This window comes from Ixodes scapularis, unplaced genomic scaffold (assembly GCF_016920785.2).
Source record: "Ixodes scapularis isolate PalLabHiFi unplaced genomic scaffold, ASM1692078v2 ptg001212l_1___fragment_1__unscaffolded, whole genome shotgun sequence".
NCBI lineage: Eukaryota > Metazoa > Arthropoda > Arachnida > Ixodida > Ixodidae > Ixodes > Ixodes scapularis.
Window position 1 is genome coordinate 1,052,514 of NW_024610117.1, and position 20,014 is coordinate 1,072,527.

General features: G+C 47.9%; 1 protein-coding gene across 1 annotated transcript in view; it reads right to left on the minus strand.

Moving 5' to 3' along the window:
* Positions 1-20,014, minus strand: part of LOC115332280 (putative acyl-CoA synthetase YngI) — a 257,512-nt gene that overhangs the window by 129,224 nt on the left and 108,274 nt on the right. Inside the window, exons 7-8 of the mRNA XM_040220250.2 lie at positions 19,430-19,547; positions 15,877-15,972 (exon numbers count right to left, since the gene is read on the minus strand). Coding sequence (XP_040076184.2) covers positions 15,877-15,972; positions 19,430-19,547 — 214 coding nt within the window. The remainder of the gene's footprint in view (positions 1-15,876; positions 15,973-19,429; positions 19,548-20,014) is intronic.

The following is a 20,014-nucleotide window of genomic DNA, read 5'->3' on the forward strand; positions in this document are numbered from 1 at the left end:
TTCCCCACCATTTTAACCAGTTTAAATGAATACACAGGATAAACAAGCCAAACGCTTCAGAAAAGCCAGCTCGGCATCTAATTTATTATTTTCGTATTCGCGGTCTGCTCACATGAGCTCAGATGCTACACATCCACTGCGCTGACACAGTACTAACCGGCGCACAGATAGTAGTTCTCGGTGCAAAACAAACAATGCTATTAAAACTAGATTGCTTATCTCTCAACACTAAAAATACTAGACACAGGCCAGAAACAAGCAATAACAATAAAAAATACTACACGGATGAGAGAAGCGAACTTGGGTCCCGCCCGTAATGGGGGCGAAGCGTCCTCTTGCGTAGTCGGCAGAGGCGAGGAAATCCGTGTGGCTTGGATGGCATTGGCGATACTCCTCGGCACCACCCTCATTCCCGAGCACACAGGTGTTCGAAGACACAAAACGACGCTTCAGTCGGGGCATCCGACTTCTTCCCGCGCTGAACGGACTGCCGCTCGCTGTCTCCTTAAATCCCGCTTCGCTTGCACCGCCGTTCAAGTAGTCGCCAAACGACGCGCACACAGCCGTCCCTACAAAAATGTGCCCAAGGTAGCCAAACGTGTCTCAAATTCTCCGTTCCAACTACTCACTCTCTCTCTTTTCTCGCACACAAAGGAAGCTCGCAGCATGCCTGAAGCGCCCGGTCGTCTACCAAAAACGAGACGGCAAAGAACAGGACGTGGCATCGTCCCCACCCCAGCCGACCTTGGCGCGCGCGCTCCCGGCAATGCCAGTTCGACAAGCTCTTGCCGACCTTGGCGTGCGCGCTCCCAGCAAGACCAGCTTGAACCAGCTTGGGCCAGATACAGAACCAGCTTGAACCAGCACGACCAGCTTGAACCAGCTCGAGTACCAGCTTGGCCATCTGCAGTGCCAGCTCGAACCAGCTTGAACCAGCTTGCCAAGCTTGAACCAGCTTCAGTACCAGCTCGAACCAGCTTGCCCAGCTGCAGCGCCAGCTCGAACCAGCTTGAACCAGCTTGAACCAGCTGGATTATTACCTAGACGAGCTCGAACCAGCTCGAACCAGCTCGAACCAGCTCGAACCAGCATAAAAACCAGCTAAACCAGCTTGCCCAGCTTGAAAAAACCTTGCTGGTTTATTCAATACGGTAGGTAAGGCTCAAAATAGGCCGCGCCGCGCCTTACCTAGGCAGTATTTCGTAATTGTTCAACTCTGCATTCACATTGACAATCGACGCCTACGACGCCGTCCTGTTACCTTCTGTTATTCTCTTCCTTGTTTTTTCGGCACAAGTTTGCCAGATTAAACGTTTAGTTTATTTTTGTCTATTCGTCGCCTCATCAGTCGTTATTTGTGATATTGTGGTGGAAGTGCTGGGTTTCACATTATATACCCGTGAATTGTACCCCTCAAGAGACCAAGTGCGATATTTATTCTCGGAAGGATACCCTTCGCAGAATACGTCAAATTTAACCATTGAAACTCGGTCCCCTGCCACAGGAAGTAAAGAAACAGGACGCGACGATTACTACCCCACCGCTCGTCATCCTTCCTGATACTCCGCGCACTCCGACGCCATTTCACGGCTAAGAGCGCGAGGATATAGGGGACTGGCTGCAACATTATAAATGTGTAATCCACCACAACGTATGGACAACTGGGCAGCACCTGGGGGCCTCTACTTCTAGCTTGAGGGCACTGCGAGGCAGTGCCCTTAATTGAGGTCATCCATATCGAGCGTACACTGAAGTCCCAAGTAAGCCACTTCCACTGTCTCGTCGGCGAAGCTGCTGCTCCAACTGGCGCAGCTTCCCGACTGACCTGTACACCACCGGTGTCGACAGCCTTCGGGAGATCGTCAGGACTATTGTCCGGTCCGAGATCTGCAAGATCCTACCCGCTGCTGATCGCCCGCCCTCACTCTCACTCGCCAGGGTCGTCCGAGAAGAGGTTTACCGAGCTTCGGACAAAACAGACATTTGGAGGTCACACCACTGCTTCACAAAACGGCTTCTGATGAAGAGTGTTAATTTTGATTATCTGAGCAGTTTTGAATTCTTGCTGAAACTTTTTGCGCTCTGACCGCTATTTTTGTTTTCGTGAAAGTGAACATCTATCTTCTGAAGGATTTGCAATGAGCCTTATGCACGTTTGGTATCGCATCGTGCCTTCCCAGACGCTCTAACAAAACTATGCTTCTGTTACCTTGGGATGTTTTGTACAGAGGCAATTGTCTATAGAAACGAACTGCATTTGTTCTTGAAATAGACTTAGGGCGATCGATCTCAGAACCTGCCATCCGTTTGACATCTTTTGTCGACTTGTTGTAGTGCATGTCAAGCAGATTGCGAAAATGGTATCTTACCAAACATTGCTTTTCGTCGTACATCTCTTCCAGAAATTGTATAGATTTATTTTTGCATTATTATATTTTCTAATGTCAGGTGATGGCGTCATTTCCCTCACCCAAAGTAGGTAGGAGAACTTGCCTCTAATGACAATGTCTTTGTTCTTATCAGCAGGTTTTTCAGACTGTGCCCTGTACGTTTGCACCTTCTTTCTACAGTCATCAAAATATGTCAGCTTTGCATTTGGATCTCCCACTCTGAAACATTGTGCGAGCCAGTCGGTAGCATTTGAGACCCAATAAGTGACATCTGCACATGTAATTGCAGATCGGCAAGTCTCGATTGGCTATTGGTGTGTTAGACCAATCTGAAATTTCCTGATGCTTGTCACAAGATGATTGTTGTAATCACATGCAGCTTCAGTTTCACTTGGAGATCAGCGGACATTAGGAGGCCGTTGAGCTTGTTATGCGTATCAGACGGATTTTTTTTTATGTTTCCACGATGACGCTAAGTTCGCTGCTGGAGGCATGAGAACTAGCGGACAGCTGTCCTACCGTGTTGTACATCACAATGGTCAGCTGAGTTCGAACGGAATTCCGTTAGAGCTCGCATGTTTAAACTTGTAAAAAGTGTCGTCAAACCTGGCCTAGTTCTATGTCAAATATTTCTCTCTTTTAGTGCTGCGAAAATCCTGACAGAAGTCTTTGCAACGATATATTTTGAATATTATTTTTTGGCATTTATATCAATCACACCACCTGGCCCTAAGCGCTGAACCACAACACGCAAACACTGCTCTCTTTCCCGTACAAAATATGATGCCGGTGCTTGAAGGTGGATGTTTGGAGAGTCACAGGGCACGTAAAAAACTTTGGAAATCTTTTTGGCCGTGCTCTGTCACTCCGATGAAAAGGCGTGCAGCTGGCTAAGCCTTCGACCCGGATCTCGTTTACCAGCCGCCATGTTGGTTTAAGGGAGGAACTTTTCTCAATTGGATAGAAAAGTGTAGCAACTTTATTCTTAAAGGACATATGCACAGGCAAAGGCTGGACGGAAAACGAATGTCATCAAATGAATTAACAAAGGAAAAAATAGTTTTAAGGCTGTATTTACGACACGAAACGAATTTGTAGTTGGCGCCCGTGGGAGCCGCCACTTCCCACGCGGCAGACCTGCGCGCCGCCGCTCCGCGCTACTGCAGGCGCAAGTTACGCCGGTGCCGTTTAGTGCTGCCGCTAAACCTCCCAGAACGCTCACACTGTCGGCTGAGCACGCTTCTTAACGACGCCCCCGCCGCCGCTAATTTCTAACCGGCGTACCGGCTTACCACCTGGTGCACGCGTTTTTTTTTTTCGGGAGCTCGTATGGGCTCTAAAAGTTACGTATTCATTTTCATTTCGTTTTTGTTACACCTAAATCGAAGATTAATAAGCAACATTTAGAGCTCATTTAAGGCTCCCAAAAGAACGCAAGCACAATGTGTCAATAGCGACCACTTTTCCGCGGGCTCCCACGGGCGTCAACTACAAATTCATTTCCCAGCGTAAATATAGCTGTGCATTTTTTTTTTAAATCTTATTTATCATATAATTTTTGTCCACGTTGTTTAAAGCATTTTTTTCGTCTTTGCATATGTCTTTTAAGGGAGCACATCTGCTCCCCATTTTTAGGTGCAGCGTTCCACCCTTTCTAAAGGAACATAGAAGACACATCAGTTTCTCCTTCAAAGGAGGATGCTATACTTCATTTATAGAGTCTGCACACCTTCCTGGCGCTCACTACCCGAAAACAAAAATCATCGGCTCATTGCGATGGTATGAAATAAAAAAAGTACAATTTCCTCATCGTCAAAATAAATTTAGTTTTTTTTTTTTTTTTTTTTTGCTTCTAACAACAGTTACGTGTATTTGAATGAGGAGCAGTGTGTAGGGGCCCATGCTCCGTTGTTTTCTATTTTCCCTTTAAGCTTGCAGCGCCATCACCAGTCACAAACGGTGATGTGGTCGCGAGCGCGCGTGATTAAAAGACCTTCCGTCCGAGACATCGGAGTCGCTTGACGTGTTTTCTACAAACTGGTGACCCGGAATCATGAACAGCGTCACGTTTACACCTCGCACGCCGGATCCAAGCTAAACATGGAACAAGGCAACGCTTCTTTAGACTGTGACGTGACAGCAACCTCTGGTGACTCCCCTCTCGCTATGATCGAGGTTCGTCTGCCAAGGTTCTGGGCTAAGAACCCGCAAGTCTGGTTTACTCAGGACGAGGCCCGTTTCCACCTAAGAAGGATCACAACGCAAATGACGCGCTACTACCACGTCGTCGCCTCTTTACCAGCGGAGGTGGCAGACCAGCTCGACTACGCAACGAGAAGATGCCTACGGCCATTTGAAGATAATACATTCGCCAGGACAATGACATCAGAGAGCTCCCGCATCCAACAGCTCCTCACCGCCGAAGAACTGGGCGATCGTCGCCCGACGCAACTTCTACACCCCATGAAGCAGCTGTTAGAACCGCAAGCTTCAGAAGCACAAGGTTTCATACTGCGGCAGTTGTTCCTCCAGAAGCTTCCTCAAGGCATGCGGATGATGGTGGCCACTGCCGAAGACATGCCCCTAGACCTCCTGGCAGTGGTTGCCGACCGCACCGCGGAATATTCCTCGCAGACCGTGAGTGCTGTCGCAACACTGCAACCAACAGCCTGGGAAAAACGGGCTTTGAACATAGACACAAAACTGGAGCAGCTCACGAACGCCATTGCTGCCATGGGTCAATCGCAAACAATTCTAGCGCGACCGTCGCGATCCCCGCTACGCACTCCCTCTCGTTACAGGTCTTCGTCCCCACGAGATTCGCGTTCTGACCAGCACTGCTAGGTACTATCGCCGCTTCGGTGAGCGAACCACACGGTGCACGAGCCCTTGCTCGTGGTCGGGAAACGCAGAGGCCCAGCACTAGCAGCGGCGGGTAACCAAGGCCACACAACAAGCCGCTTGTTCTTTGTCTTCGATCGAATCGGAGGGCACCGCTTCCTTGTTGACACTGGAACTGAAGTCAGCATTTTACCAGCGTCACGCAACGACCGCCTCCAGCAGCAGGCGCCTTCACCTCCACTGCGTGCCGTCAACAGCTCTGCGATCAAGACGTACGGGCAACGATCCCTCACCATCGAAATCGGACTGCGTCGAACGTTTCCATGGGTTTTCATCGTAACCGACTTGCGACAACCAATATTAGGAGCAGACTTCCTCTCACATTTGGGTCTGTGTGTGAACCTTCAAGCACGGCGACTCACAGATTCGACATCATCATTGTCAGTGCAAGGCTTCCAACTTTACGGTGACTTCGCTGCAACCACTTCCAGCCACATCGCGCTATGAAGCCATCCTCACTGAATGCCCCACACTCTCAAGACCCAACAGCCTTGAACTCCCTGCCAAGCACGGAGTCACGCACCACATCATAACAACTGGCCCACCCGCCTCCGCACGCCAGCGTCGGCTTGCCGGCGAGCGCCTCGCCATCGCACGACGTGAGTTCGACCATATGTTGCAGTTAGGCATCGTACGACCCTCAGCGAGCAATCGGGCATCACCTCTGCACATGGTCCCTAAGAAAGACCCCAACAACTGGCGACCGTGCGGAGACTATAGAGCGGTGAACGCCTGCACAGTTCCCGATCGCTACCCCCTGCCGCATATCCAGAGCTTCTCTGAAAATCTAACAGGTGTATCCATCTACAGCAAAATTGACTTGGTAAAAGCGTATCACCAAATTCCTGTGGAACCGGCAGACATAGTGAAAACGGCCATCATTACACCGTTCGGACTGTTTGAGTACGTCCGTATGCCCTTCGGTTTGCGAAACGCTGCTCAGACGTTCCAGCGATTCATTGACAAGGTCACGCGAGGTCTGCCTTTTGTTTTCGCTTACTTGGACGACCTTCTTGTAGCTAGTGCCACACCAAACGAACACGAGCAACACCTCAGTGTTTTATTCGACCGGCTACAGGAATTCGGCCTTGCCCTTAACCCTACTAAGTGCGTCTTCAGAGTGGATTGCTTAGGATTCCTTGGCCATCGCATCATCCAGCTAGGAATCCACCCGCTGGAAGACAAGGTAAAGGTCATTCGCGAGTTTCCGCGAACAACATCTCTGCGTAAGCTCCGAGAATTCCTGGGTCTGGTGAATTTCCATCGCAGATTCATACCACAGTGCGCGAAAATTCTTAAACCAATGACAGACCTTTTGAAGACAAAGAAAGGACCGTCATCGGAAGTCCCATGGAGCGAAGAGGTTACGTCAGCCTTTTCCACAGTGAAAGAGGCCTTAGCCAACGCAACACTTCCTGTCCACCCACTTCCCGATGCACCCACCCGACTCCTCACCGACGCCTCCGACACAGCTGTAGGAGCTGTCCTGCAACAACAGCTAGACGGAGTCTGGAAACCGCTTGCTTTCTGTTCACAAAAACTAAAGCCTGCGGAAACCCGCTATAGTACCTTTGGGCGTGAGTTACTTGCAATTTATTTGGCTGTCAAACATTTCCGCTACTTCCTAGAAGGACGGCCGTTTCATGTACTCGCACACCATAAGCCCCTGACATATGCATTTCGGGGCAACCACACCCCATACTCCGCGCGTGAGATAAGACATCTTGCCTTCATCTCCGAGTTTACCGCCGACCTTCGACATGTCAAGGGCCATGACAACAGCGCAGCCGATGCGCTTTCTCGCATTGGTGCCTTCTCTTCTACTTCTGCCTCTGTGAACCTTCAGACCTTAGGTGCAGCACAACAGGTAGATTCAGAGTCATAAGTTCTGCGAAATGCAACGACCACACTTGTACTCAAGGACATACCTCTTCCGAACTCTTCAACCACCTTCACATGTGACATATCTACGGGAACAGCACGACCTTTTGTTCCGTTGGCCCTGAGACGCCAGGTTTTAGACCGCCTGCACACCATCAGCCATCCAGGTATCCGAAATACACAACGACTGATCACAGCACGCTATGTGTGGCCAAAAATAAACGCAGATGTGCGCAGTTGGGTAAAGACGTGTCTACAGTGCCAGAGCTTTAAAGTGAACAAACATACCCTAACACCCTTCAAACCGTTCCCAGATCCGGATGAACGATTCGACCACGTGCACATCGACATTGTAGACCCTCTCCCACCATCTCGAGGATTTACATATATTTTAACAGCTGTTAATCGGTACACTAGGTGGTCCGAAGCAGTTCCATTGGCTGACCTCTTTGCTGAGACCGTCGCAAGAACATTTGTAGGGACGGGGGTTTCTCGCTTTGTGCCCATCAACAGTAACGACAGACAGGGGACGCCAGTTCCAGAGCACCTTGTTTACGGCCCTAACTGACCTGCTCGGGGCCCTCCACATCCACACCGCCGCATACCACCCGTCGGCTAACGGCATGATGGAACCCTTACACCGGCAGCTCAAAGCGGCTATCACGGCACGAGACGAACGCCTTCACTGGGTGGACCATTTGCCTCTTGTCCTGCTCGGTATCCGGTCTACATACGAACAAGACCTGAATTTCACCTCCGCAAAGTTGGTGTATGGTGTACCACTTCGTTTACCCGGAGAATTCTTCAAAGCACCCAAGACATTTGCATAACTCCCATCTCAGACATACTTGGAAAACTTGAGGGAGATCTTCCAACGGCTACAACCAACACCGCCTCGCCTGCCAAGCCCCCGGAGAGTTTTTGTAAGCCAAGATCTAACAACATGCACGCACGTTTTCCTGCGGAAGGAGGGCCTCAGGAGGAGTTTGACACCGCCTTACAACGGAACGTTCAAGGTTATTGACCGTACGGCAAAAACGATGACCATCAATTTGCACGGTCGAACAGAGATCGTTGCCATGAACCGCATAAAGCCAGCCTTCCTGGATGATAATCCTGTACCTCCGACTCCGATCATACAACAAGCAAACTCCCACGCGCCTACAAATTCGCCACCCGTCACTAAGCGTGTCTCATGAAACATATGACTCTTCCCCATGAGTGACACACTTTGCTCTATGTTGCTAGGGGGAGCCCTGCAGGGACCCCATGCTTCGTTGTTTTCTATTTTCCCTTTAAGCTTGCTGCACCATCGCCAAGCACAAACGGTGATGTGGTCGCGAGAGCGCGTGATTAAAATACATTTCATCCGAGACATCGGAATCGCTTGTCGTATTTTCTACACAGTGAGTCACTAAAGACGGGAACACAGGTGCGAAATAAAGAATTTTACGTATGCTCGAGGACTACAAGGGGGATTACAGGAATCTACGTACGGAACCTTTGTTTTTAAAACATCACATGCTTAGGGCAAATCAAATATATTACTTTAAATTGCTTCAATTAATCCACAGGAATAGAACCTACTTAGCGCTAGAAAGTGAACTAACACCAGTGTACGATATTCGACGACCGAAACGTAAAGTACCTATAATACGCACAAATTATGGACGACAAACTTTAGCCTTCCAGACTGCTACAATTTTGAATCGTGATTTACTCGAATTAAACTTTGATGTATCAATATCAAAATTTAAAAGAGATTGTAAAACAAATTTACTGTGCAGTGCTCTCACATTTTGTTAGGTACTGCTTGTCTTTCTTAAAACTGCAATCATATTTTGTTAGCAATGACCTTACCTTTCTCGTTACTTCGTTTTTTGATAGGTCTTATCACAAGTCTATACAAGTTATTGTATAAGAATGTTATTTGTATTTTGAAATTCTTTCTTTTGTAGCTTCATGTTTTTTTTTCTACTTCAGTTTGTCAATGTATATCTCGTTTAGACTCGTGTAAAACTGTCGTGATCTAGACTTTTGGATATACCACGTATATGTATCTAATACTTGTCTGTTTTAGTATGTCTAAACTAAAAAACTGTATATTTGACAGTATGAAGATTTGGCTATTGAACTGATATGGATTTAATGAATCTGTACTTAATATGTATGATGTATTATATATGTACTATGTATTACATGTGTATGGTGTATTATATGTGTATGATGTATTGCATATGTATGTTGTTGCTCGCTGCATGCCAAGAGGGGGTTAAGGCCTCGTCAGGCACTTTGTGCCTTTAGCCTTAAACCCCCTCTGCGGAACATGTATCCGCAGACACAAATAAAGAAAAAAAAAAGTACGAAAAATGTAGCTGCGATAAAAGCACCAAAGGAAACCCGACGTTTCGAAACTACCTCAGTTTTTTCCTCAGGGTGACTGACTGCACGCGGAGGAGAAGCAGCTCCTAACCTTTTCGTCTTCCAAAAAAAAATTGAAAAAAACAATATTTGTTGTTTTAGTTATGAAGATGGTCGTCTCAGCTTTCGAACCCGGTCACGAAGACCATGTGTGCACACAGAGGGCAATGCGCCGAGGGGCCTGTTTAGGTTTCCTGGCGTATGCTGGACTTCCGAGGGTTCCAAGATGAGTCTTCGGATATTTGGCACTGTTACAAATGAAACACGTGCGATTTATTGAAGTCAATGCGATGGCCTAGGGTATCGCAAAGTTGGGTGGCGATGGCGCTACGTTCACTGTCAAAATTTCGTACATCGTTTTTGTGTTGGCGGATTCGCTCAGGAAATTCCTTCGTCCCGTCGATGCAGGTTGCATCCCAGGTAGCACAGAGCTCTGGACCACAATTTCGCTGCTGTCTGGGAGTTTAGGGCTTTCCAAAGTCCGAAGCAGCCAAGGTAGAGCCAAACCTGACCTCCCTTGGCAGGAGTCTGGGTATTTCGGCCCTAATTCGCCAAACAAGTGCAAAACTTAGGCTTCACTGCCTGGTAGTTCGGTTGTCATCTGGCATCTTTCGGCCTAAATCGCCCAACAAATGCCAAAGTTACGCTTACTTCCTGGTAGTTCGGCTGATATTTGGCATTGTTGGGCCAAAATCGCCAAACAAATGCCAAAGTTCGGCTTCACTTTTTGATAGTTCGCCTGTCATCTGGCCACTTACGCCGTAATCGCCACATATGTGCAAGAGTTAGCCTTACTGCCTTGCAGTTCGGCTGACATCTGGCATCTTTGGGCCCAAGTCGCCAAACAAGCGCCAAAGTTAGGCTTCGCTTCCCGATAGTTTGGCTGTCATCTAGCAGCTACGGGCCAAAGTCGCCAAACAAGCACCAGAACTAGGCTTACTGCCTTACAGTGTGGTTGATGAGGTATTGCATGTACGCGAGTGGTCTGCAACTTAATTAAATAGAAACCAAGTTTTTTTCTCCTCGCAACATTTTATTTTATATTGGGTTTCTCTTGATTTCTCCAAGCCAAAGTTGGGCTGAATGTTTTGCCGCGGCTGGACCTAGCTTTGCAAACGCAGATTTCGCCGGATTGTTGTGTTCGCGCGTAAGTACACATGCCAATATCAGGACGCGCAGTGAGAATGGTTCGACGTTGCAGAAACTGCTGCCGTCGAGCAAGCGCTGCGCGAGACTGATGTGCGCACGTGTCCTCAACAGATATCATTATTAAGCGGCCCATTGCAAAAGCAAGCGTAGCTCTTTGCGTGTCTTGCATTGCGATTGAGCACTGTCAAATCCTAACGATAACAAAAAGAGAGAACGACAGTGGCTCAGTGGCATTGTGCCCGCTTCACAATTGGGAGAACTAGGATAGGATCTTGGCGGGGACGATTTTTAGAGCGCAGCTCTTAGGCGCCCGTTTCCGGCTTGGGCGGCGTCGGCGTCACCGTCGCCGTCGCCGTAACCAAGGTCACCCCAAGGTCACCTTAAGGTCACGTGACCCCCCAGGTCATGTGACCCCCGAGGTCACGTGACTCCTCCCAAGGTCACGTGACTCCTCCCAAGGTCACCCCAAGTTCACGTGACCCCGAGGTCACGTGACCCCTCTCAAGGTCACCTCAAGGCCATGTGACCCTCCAAGGTGACCCCACGTGACCCCCCAAGGTCACCCCAAGGTCACGTGACCCCCCGAGATCACGTGACCCCCCCTCCCCCCGAAGTCACGTGACACCCCCCTCGAGGTCACATGATCCCCTCCTTACAGAGGTCAGGTGACCCCCCCTCGGAGCATATTAAAGAATAAGGGGAGGAGGAGGAGAAGGAGGAGGGGTCTACCCTCCCCTCAGTACCCTTCCCTCCTCCTCCTCAAGAGCTGCGCTCATTTTTTTTAAAGTTATTTTGAAGCGTGAGACATTATCAACCCTCACAGTCTTTCACTCCTCGCCCCCACCCCTGCCTCCCCCATAACCAAAGGTGACATTCCAAGCCTCGGGTACGAGCCATGGAATGTCTTCCCTATCAGTCAAAAATGCAGAGGGAGATTAGCTACAATGTTCGTGCCCCTTCGACCTCGCCTTTTGCTACGCCTCCTCACCTGCTTTTCCGTCTTTGTGTGGCTGTCAGCGATCGCGACTGCCGCATTAAGCGAATCAGAAGGGTGGAGCGAGACGCGTGACTTCACTCCGAAGAACGCGTAGTACAAAACTGCTTGGACGAAAATTTATCACGTGACTCCCTCTGTCGCTCTGATGGAAAATCTGTGGAATACTTTGGGCCGTTTGCCAAGTTATAGTTATAGAAATAGGCGGGCCACGTAAGTCCGGTTCCCAAAATGCGCTCTTCAATGTTGAGTTGCTTTCGTGCGTTTCAGACGCGGTCGTGCTTTTGGGTTGTAAACGACCGGAATACATCCACGCCCATTTTTCTGTAATAGCCATTATTTTCGCCGGGGTCCGCGGAATTCTTGTGCTCTGTTGGATGCGCTTCGACAAAAACTGCTCCTCGCCGACGACAAGACGTCACTTGAATTTGCGCAAACTTCTTTTACGGTTGAGTTTTTGGGCTGCCCTAGTCGGATTATGCATCGGTTAAGGATTACATTATATCGCGTTTATTAGTAACTACATTACAAGCATGCTTCTGATAGCACTTCTGCTTTCCTCTCAATCTTTGCGGTTGTTTGTGTTTTGATTTATGAGTTTTGCTTGGCATGAAATCAGTGTTATTTATATTTTATCATTTGTTTCTTATTTTACAGCGAAGTGTGATCTTTGTAAATATGTCCAAAATAAGCTGTGTGTAATGATAGTGATTTAACAAACTTCTGAGAGCGTTCGAAAAAATTTTGTTCTTCCGTATATGTTAATGACATGTGACAAATTATATGCAACGTCCTATACAACACATACTTGCACGACGTTGGGCCAATACTGAGCATGGTCATCCTACAGTATTCGCACAATATTGCGCGGACGCTAGGCCGGGGCAAAACGACTCTACGGCAACATTTGCCGGATATCATACTGTGCTGAAAAACTGGACACTTGAGCGATACTGAAACCGACTTTCGGCCGGTACTGGCACTACACTGCCAAGCACCGCCGTGCTGCTTACGAACGGAGATGATGAGATCTAACCATCGTGTTTCCAACGCTTATTTAACTTAAATTTTCTTCTTGAGTGCGCGAAAGGGCACTTCTGTGGTACACCAGACAGATTCCAAACTTCAGCAGGCCTCTCGGCTTTCCTTGGCACGTTTGGCACTTCTTTGGCACTCCAGTGACTAGCCAGAGAAGAGCCAAACTTCGGCATGCACCGAATTCCCAAATTAGGATTTACTTTGGAAGTTATGCCTCACGTCCGGCACTTACTTTGGAACAGCTGTGGCGGATCACAGAAAAGCCAAACTTTGGCTTATCCGAAATATCCAAATTTGGCGTTGCTTGGCAGTTATGGCTCCAGCGTGGCACTTACTTCGGCACTACTGTGGCCGAGCCAAGAACAACCAAACCTTGTAATGTCCCAAATACCCAAATGAGGCTTTGCTCTGGCAGTTATAGTTGAAATATGGCACTACTCCGGCACCCCTGTGGCGGACCATTGAAAAGCCAAACTTTGTCATGTCCGAAATACCCAAATTAGGTGTTTCTGTGACAGTTAGGGCTCCAGTGTGGCACTACGTCGGCACTCCTGTGGCGGACCAGAGCAGAGCCAAACTTTGGCATGCCCTAGTATCGCCCAACTTGGGCTATAATTAGGCAACGTACTTTGGCACTGATGAACGCCACGGTGCAAAACCTTACTGGGCAAAAGTTGGGCCCTTATATTTGCCAGAACTTTGCCTACGTTGGGCATTTCTCTGGCGTGCCACCTGAGATGACACTCTAAGTCTGCGCATTGAATGGTGTAAACCACACCCTGTGCTTTTTTTCTTTTGGTTGAGGATCTTTGGGTCTTAATATGAACCTTCCCGGTGTGGACGCGGGCTTGTGGGCCATCAGAATTTCTTCCTTTCCCAGTACTCGTGCGAGCGCTTTTCTGGTCCCCTTTACGTAGTGGTCGCTAATGGGCGCGATTCAATGAACTGCCTTCCTTCTAGAAGCATCTGGTTTTATCTGGCAAGTCTTTGGCGTCGGCCGACGCGCTCAATGATGCTAATAGAGTAGCAATTTTTCTTTAAGTCAGCAATTATGGTCTTCTCTTTCTTGCTATCCGTTTCGGACGAGCAGGTATTCATTGTCCTACGCAGGAGGGTTAAAACAATTGACGCCTTATGCCTTGTTGGGTGGTTACATTTAAAATGGAGGTAGCTTCCGGTGTGTATTGGTTTTCTGTGCTCCGTAAACTTCATATCTTGCCCTCGCCGGTTCACTTGCGCATCGAACATTGGCATGGTACAATCCGTCTTCTGGTCGATAGGTTTGAGGTGTACAAAAAACATTGGTCACGTTCAATTTCTTGAGAATGCAGAAACGATCACCTATACAGCTTTCCCGAGAAAATCGGCCAACACAAGAAAGACGTGCGAAAGTTCAACAGTGAACGTAGCGCCATCACCGAACATTGGGATACCCTAGACCAGTGTTTCTGAAATGGGGGTCAGCCGACATTTTGGGGACCGCGAAGGCATTTAAGGGTCCGCGAATCCCTGCCTCGTCAGTCAACCTGGCAATAAAAGTTGTCCTTTATCCGATTGAGAAAAAGCGTTCCAATTTTCGGATGAGCTTTCTCGTGTATACGTCAACTAAAGAAGTCTACTTCGCACCAGCCCGTAATAATATCTACTTAATGAACCATTATCATGGTGGCACATAGTACATACGCATACAAAACATGGACAAAGAAAGAAGCACACAGGACGAGGCGTAACTTGTAACTGAGCTGTAATGAAGGAAACACGTCAAAAGAAGAATAAAACCGCACATGCGCAAAAATGATGGACTTTGATTAACCCCCTGGAATGCCTGCCGTAACTGTCGAGTGACTGATAAAAGCCTGCTCCTTATTGGATACGGCAACACAAGGAGCACTAATAGACACATTCGTGCCATGCGCTATTATCATGAATGCCTCACGTATCTCGCGGTCCAAATTCGTTTTGAAATTTCTCATAGTCTTGGTATTATTAAAGCCGGCCAGACCCCAACACCTATCACTATGTGCAGCCACTGTACCAGCTAGCCCAACTCGCAACTCCCTGTATAAGTACCAACTAGCCGAACTCGCACTTTTAATACAGTTTATTTACAAAGCGTAAGTACCAACTAGCCCAACTCGCAGTTTGAATAATCATCATTATCAACCTATAGCTTTCTCTTCCCCTCACCACGAACGGGGTCCTCCATCATCTCCGTGGATCCACGAAGGGTCCGCGAATAGTCAGTGGTTGAGAAGCACTGCCCTAGACCATCGCATTGACTTTGCGAACGCGGACGTGACAAGGAGGCAAATATCGAATGAAGACTTTTCTTGGAATCGTGGCAAATCCAGCATAAGACAGGAAACCTTTACAGGCCCCGGGGTGCATTGTCCTTTTTGTGCGCGCACATGACCTCTGTGACCTCAAAAAAAAGCTCTCCAAAACTAAATTGTTTTTTGTTTTTTTTTATAAGACGAAGAGGTTAGGAGTTTGTGCTGCTCCGCGTATTTTCAGTTACCCTTGAAGAAGAAACCGAGTTGGCTTCAAAACGTCGGGCTTCCTTTCGAAATTTGGTTGGTGCTACCAACCAGGCCGATTTCCGCCGAACATGTTTCTTTTCAAATGTGGGAAAGAACATGGGAAGAACGAACAATATCGAAACTTGGACGACATATTCCGCTACATTATTTTCAAACGAACCTTATGAGGGTGTTTGTGGCAAGAAAAATACGCGTAAGCTTTTAGCCAGATAATGTATGTGGTTTGCGTGGAACACATTCGCTTTATTCCCAAGAATGGTGGAATAATATTCTAGCTTGCTCCATCTCTTATTTGTTTTCGGTTGATGTTTCGGCACTTATTTTTTTTTTTTGTCCTGAATCCATATGACGTCAGCCGTGTTCGGCAACGTTATCCCCCTCAAAATAGTTATTTATGTTGTTTTTTTATGTTGTAAATATTATTTTTGTTGTTAGTGAAACACCCTGCATATGATTTACCCGAAGTCGTTCATTTTCTAGCCTGTGCCTGTTAAGCCTTATTTAAAATGACGATATTCGTCTCGAAGTATTACGACAACGGGACATGAATGTTGTACGATACCTGTTGATGGTATCCAAGCACGCGGCCTACGGTGTTGGCATTGTTGACAACGTTGAAGTGAGAGAGGCGAGCTGCTTTCTGCAGCCCCGTTGTACCCTAGGTTAAATAAAAAACGCATATTTTAACAATAGTGGCCTCGTAGAAGAGTGGGTTATGCTGCTGTACAGGAAATATTCACTCTCAATCAAGCAGACTGAATACAACGCTTTACGTCTACCTAGCTACATTTCAGAATAACAAAATAAGGATTTAGTTACATTTAAAAAAAAATTGAAGCAAGTCTTTTTTTTGTGTGTGTAACGAGTATTAAAGTTTGTTTCATTCTAGAAAGCAACGTTCGCAACATAAGTTACCAAACCTGGTTCCGACCTCAGCTTGCGCCCGTAAGTTGCACAGCAAAAGACGCCAAATATACAAGAAAAAAGAGAGCGCAATTAAAATTGGGAACGTAGAAGTGAAAGAACGAAGAAAAGTACAGATGAGACGACTGAGCAAATCATCCTTGCCGGTATCTACAAGGACACCCGTTTAGGGAAAACGTTCTGGTGGGGGCCAGTAGGTATTAACACAGGGCTGAGTTCAGCCATCAGGATGCCCTTTTACACGTACTCCGATGCTTCACGCACAGCCAGGCCTCACTAGGTCTGAAACTACGACGGGCTCGGGGTTCGTCGTGACGCCACTCACCAAACATTTACAGACACAAATTTCTTCTGCGGAAAAAGATACAGCTAAAACATATATGTGCTCTCGGGATCCCAAACACCATCCAGTGCCTTTTAGATTAATTGCAGCTCTCATTTGTCCGCAAATGGTGTCCGTCCGCGCACAAAAAAAAATGTCACAAGAAGGGAGCCGCGCGGACAGGAGGTGTGTAGTGAAGGAGAAAGACGAAAGGGATGGCAACGTCACAAGGGCGAAGCCAGTGCGAGCGCGGAGGCCGCGCAAGACGCAGCTAAGCGTGCAAGGCGGGCGAACGAGACAGAGGAGCGCTAATAGCGCCTTGCTCGGCTGGCCCAAATGCGGCGTACGAAGCGGCAAGCCGACGCGGGTCTGCGTGCGACAGAAGCCGGAAAAATAAATAAATGAATACCCATTGGTGGGTTCTTAGCGAATGCGCAAGGATCCTTAAGGAACGCTAACCCCGCAACAAAGCCAAAATGAGGCCGCAAAAATAATAGGACGCAAAAGGGAAATCAAAAAAATGAAAGCCGCTTACAACTCCCTGTAACGCCGAATTAGAGCGCAGCTCTTGAGGAGGAGGAGGGAAGGGCACGGGGGGGGGGGGGGGGGGGTAAACTAACCAGGGGGGGGGGTCACGTGACCCCCAATGCCGATGATGTCATCACTGACGTCACTGATGACGTCATCCGTGACGATGACGATGCGGGTACCGTTGACGTCATTAGTGACGTCACTGATGGCTTCACCAGTGATGATGACGACGACGATGCGAATGTCGGTGACGTCATCAGTGACGTCGCTGATGACGTCATCAGTGATGATGACGATGACGATGCGGATGCCGGTGACGACATCAGTGACGTCACTGATGACGTCATCAGTGATGATGACGATGCGGATGCCGGTGACGTCGTCAGTGATGATGACGATGACGATGTGGATACCGGTGACGTCATCAGTGATGATGACAATGACAATGTGGATGCCGGTGACGTCATCAGTGATGATGACGATGACGATGTGGATACCGGTGACATCAGTGATGATGACGATGACGATGGGGATGCCGGTGACGTCATCAGTGATGATGACGATGACGATGCGGATGCCGGTGACGTCATCAGTGATGATGACGATGACGATGTGGATGCCGGTGACGTCATCAGTGATGATGACGATGACGATGTGGATGCCGGTGACGTCATCAGTGATGATGACGATGACGATGTGGATGCCGGTGACGTCATCAGTGATTATGACGATGACGATGTGGATGCTGGTGACGTCATCAGTGATGATGACGATGACGATGTGGATGCCGGTGACGTCATCAGTGACGATGACGTCATCGGGGGGTCACGCGACATCGGCGGGGGTCACGTGACCTCGGGGGGTCACGTGACCTCGAGGAGGGGGTCACGTGACCTTGAGGAGGGGGTCACGTGACCTCAGGGGAGTCACGTGACCTCGGGGGGTCACGTGACCCCCCACGAGGTCACGTGACCCCGGTGGGGGGCTCGCGCGGTGCATTATGGGACATTTCCCATGATGCACCGCGCGGTTACGCCGACGGCGACGGCGACGGCGACGGCGACGCCGCTCAAGCCGGAAACGGGCCCCTAAGAGCTGCGCTCTAAAAGAGAAACCAAGAAAAGAAAGCCAAGAACAGAAAATTGAAGAGGTCGGCAGTAGCGTTTCCTAAAGGATGATCTGCCTGTGCGGCGTTACCGAAGGGTCAGAGTAGCGCATTCCCTAACAACCCACCAATGTTTTTGCACCTTGGCAACAAAAATATACATATTGTTCCCCAGTCACACAGATGTTTTAGCAACCCGTTTCAAGTTTTTGCAGACGCTTTCGGATGAAATTTGTTTCGTGCTATTTATTTAGGTTTAATTGAACCCTGAAATTTAAATCGGTTCCTCTAAAGTTACAAATATACGCAAAACCCGCACTATAGAGTCTAATCGGTCGATCCGAAATTCACAACTTCTTAACTGATTTATGTCCATCAACTGGAAACTGCTTACTGCAGAAGAACGTAATAGAGTCTATCGATATAGCTCAGCAGGTTTGCCACACCCACTCGGCACAACAACCGGTAAATATATATATTGTTTAATCTGCCGAGGAAACAGTACCCGGTAAAAGATTTGGGGCTTATTGTGCCAAGTTATTTTCACCTTTTGCCGGTTTTCAATTTCCTACAATAGTGTCAACCGTGACAACTATCAAAGATTGCTGCTTTACATATTCCTTGTAGAATATGGTGATATTAGACCAGTGTTATAAATTCTGGTAAACTGTGGTTAATACCCGTGCCACACGGGGCAACTCAAATGCCATTTACAACGAATGACATACGTGTGATCCACGAATCGGCTCGCGATCTGTCGCGCGTGGAACGCCCCATGCTCGGAGTGTCGCGCGCTGATTGGCCGATCGTTCAAATGTCATTCGTTGTAAATGGCATTCGAGTTGCCCATGTGGCACGAGTGTGATACTGGTATACAATGTGTGTCGTCCTTGTTTTAATTATTTTGTTGTTGTTGTTGAGTTGGTCCGAGAGCACATCTGACAGCTCAACAATAATTCTGGCCGCGCGGTGCAATTTGGGATTACAGCGACGAGTCCCAAAATTGTTTGGAAGGATTCATTTAAAGAAACTTGTGAAAAGGGTGCTCTAAATGAAGGTAACCTCACTGACCCACAAGCCGGTTGTACCAGGCTGTAGATTTGTGACCGTCAGAGTACGACCTCAGCAATGTTATGCTGATCGCTAACTTATTGGTTAATTTTTATAATATCGTTCTGTATAATAAGCTAGTATGATAATGTTAAATATTATTTCGAGCTTTTAAACAATTACCGATGAATACTGGATGAAAGCGTCTTGGTCGAACTGCACTTTTCCAGACACAGAATGCATAGTGGCGTGGTCTTCAGCCGTCGCAGAATTCATCATGTCGTCGAAAGTCATACTGCCGCTGCGTGAAATGAACGTGTCCATTATATTCTTGTTACAAACTGGAAGAAACTGCCTCTGCTTGCCGCACACTGGCAGCAATAAAAATTTCGTTAAGGCGACGGCACCAAGCATTTGGCTAAATAATTTCGTAACTGAGTTTGAGTTTGAGCTGAGTTTGAGACGTTCCCTTCTGTGACTGCTCCTTCGGCTAAAGGATTTTTTTTATGCAACACTCTCAGACGCTAAACGACATAATATAGCCAACGCTCTAAACGTTGCTATGAGGAAGACCACTGTCAATTTCGATAACCCGGAAATAATTTGCTGCGAAGGTAGTGTGAATAAACATTGAAGAAAAAACAACATATCCATTTTGCACGTGAGAGATTTATTAGAAGTGGTGAGGTTTGACGTGTAGGAAGTGCCCCTGGCAAGTGGCAGCTTGGGACTTCTTTACGTAGTCCCATTTGGGTGTGATGCTCTCTC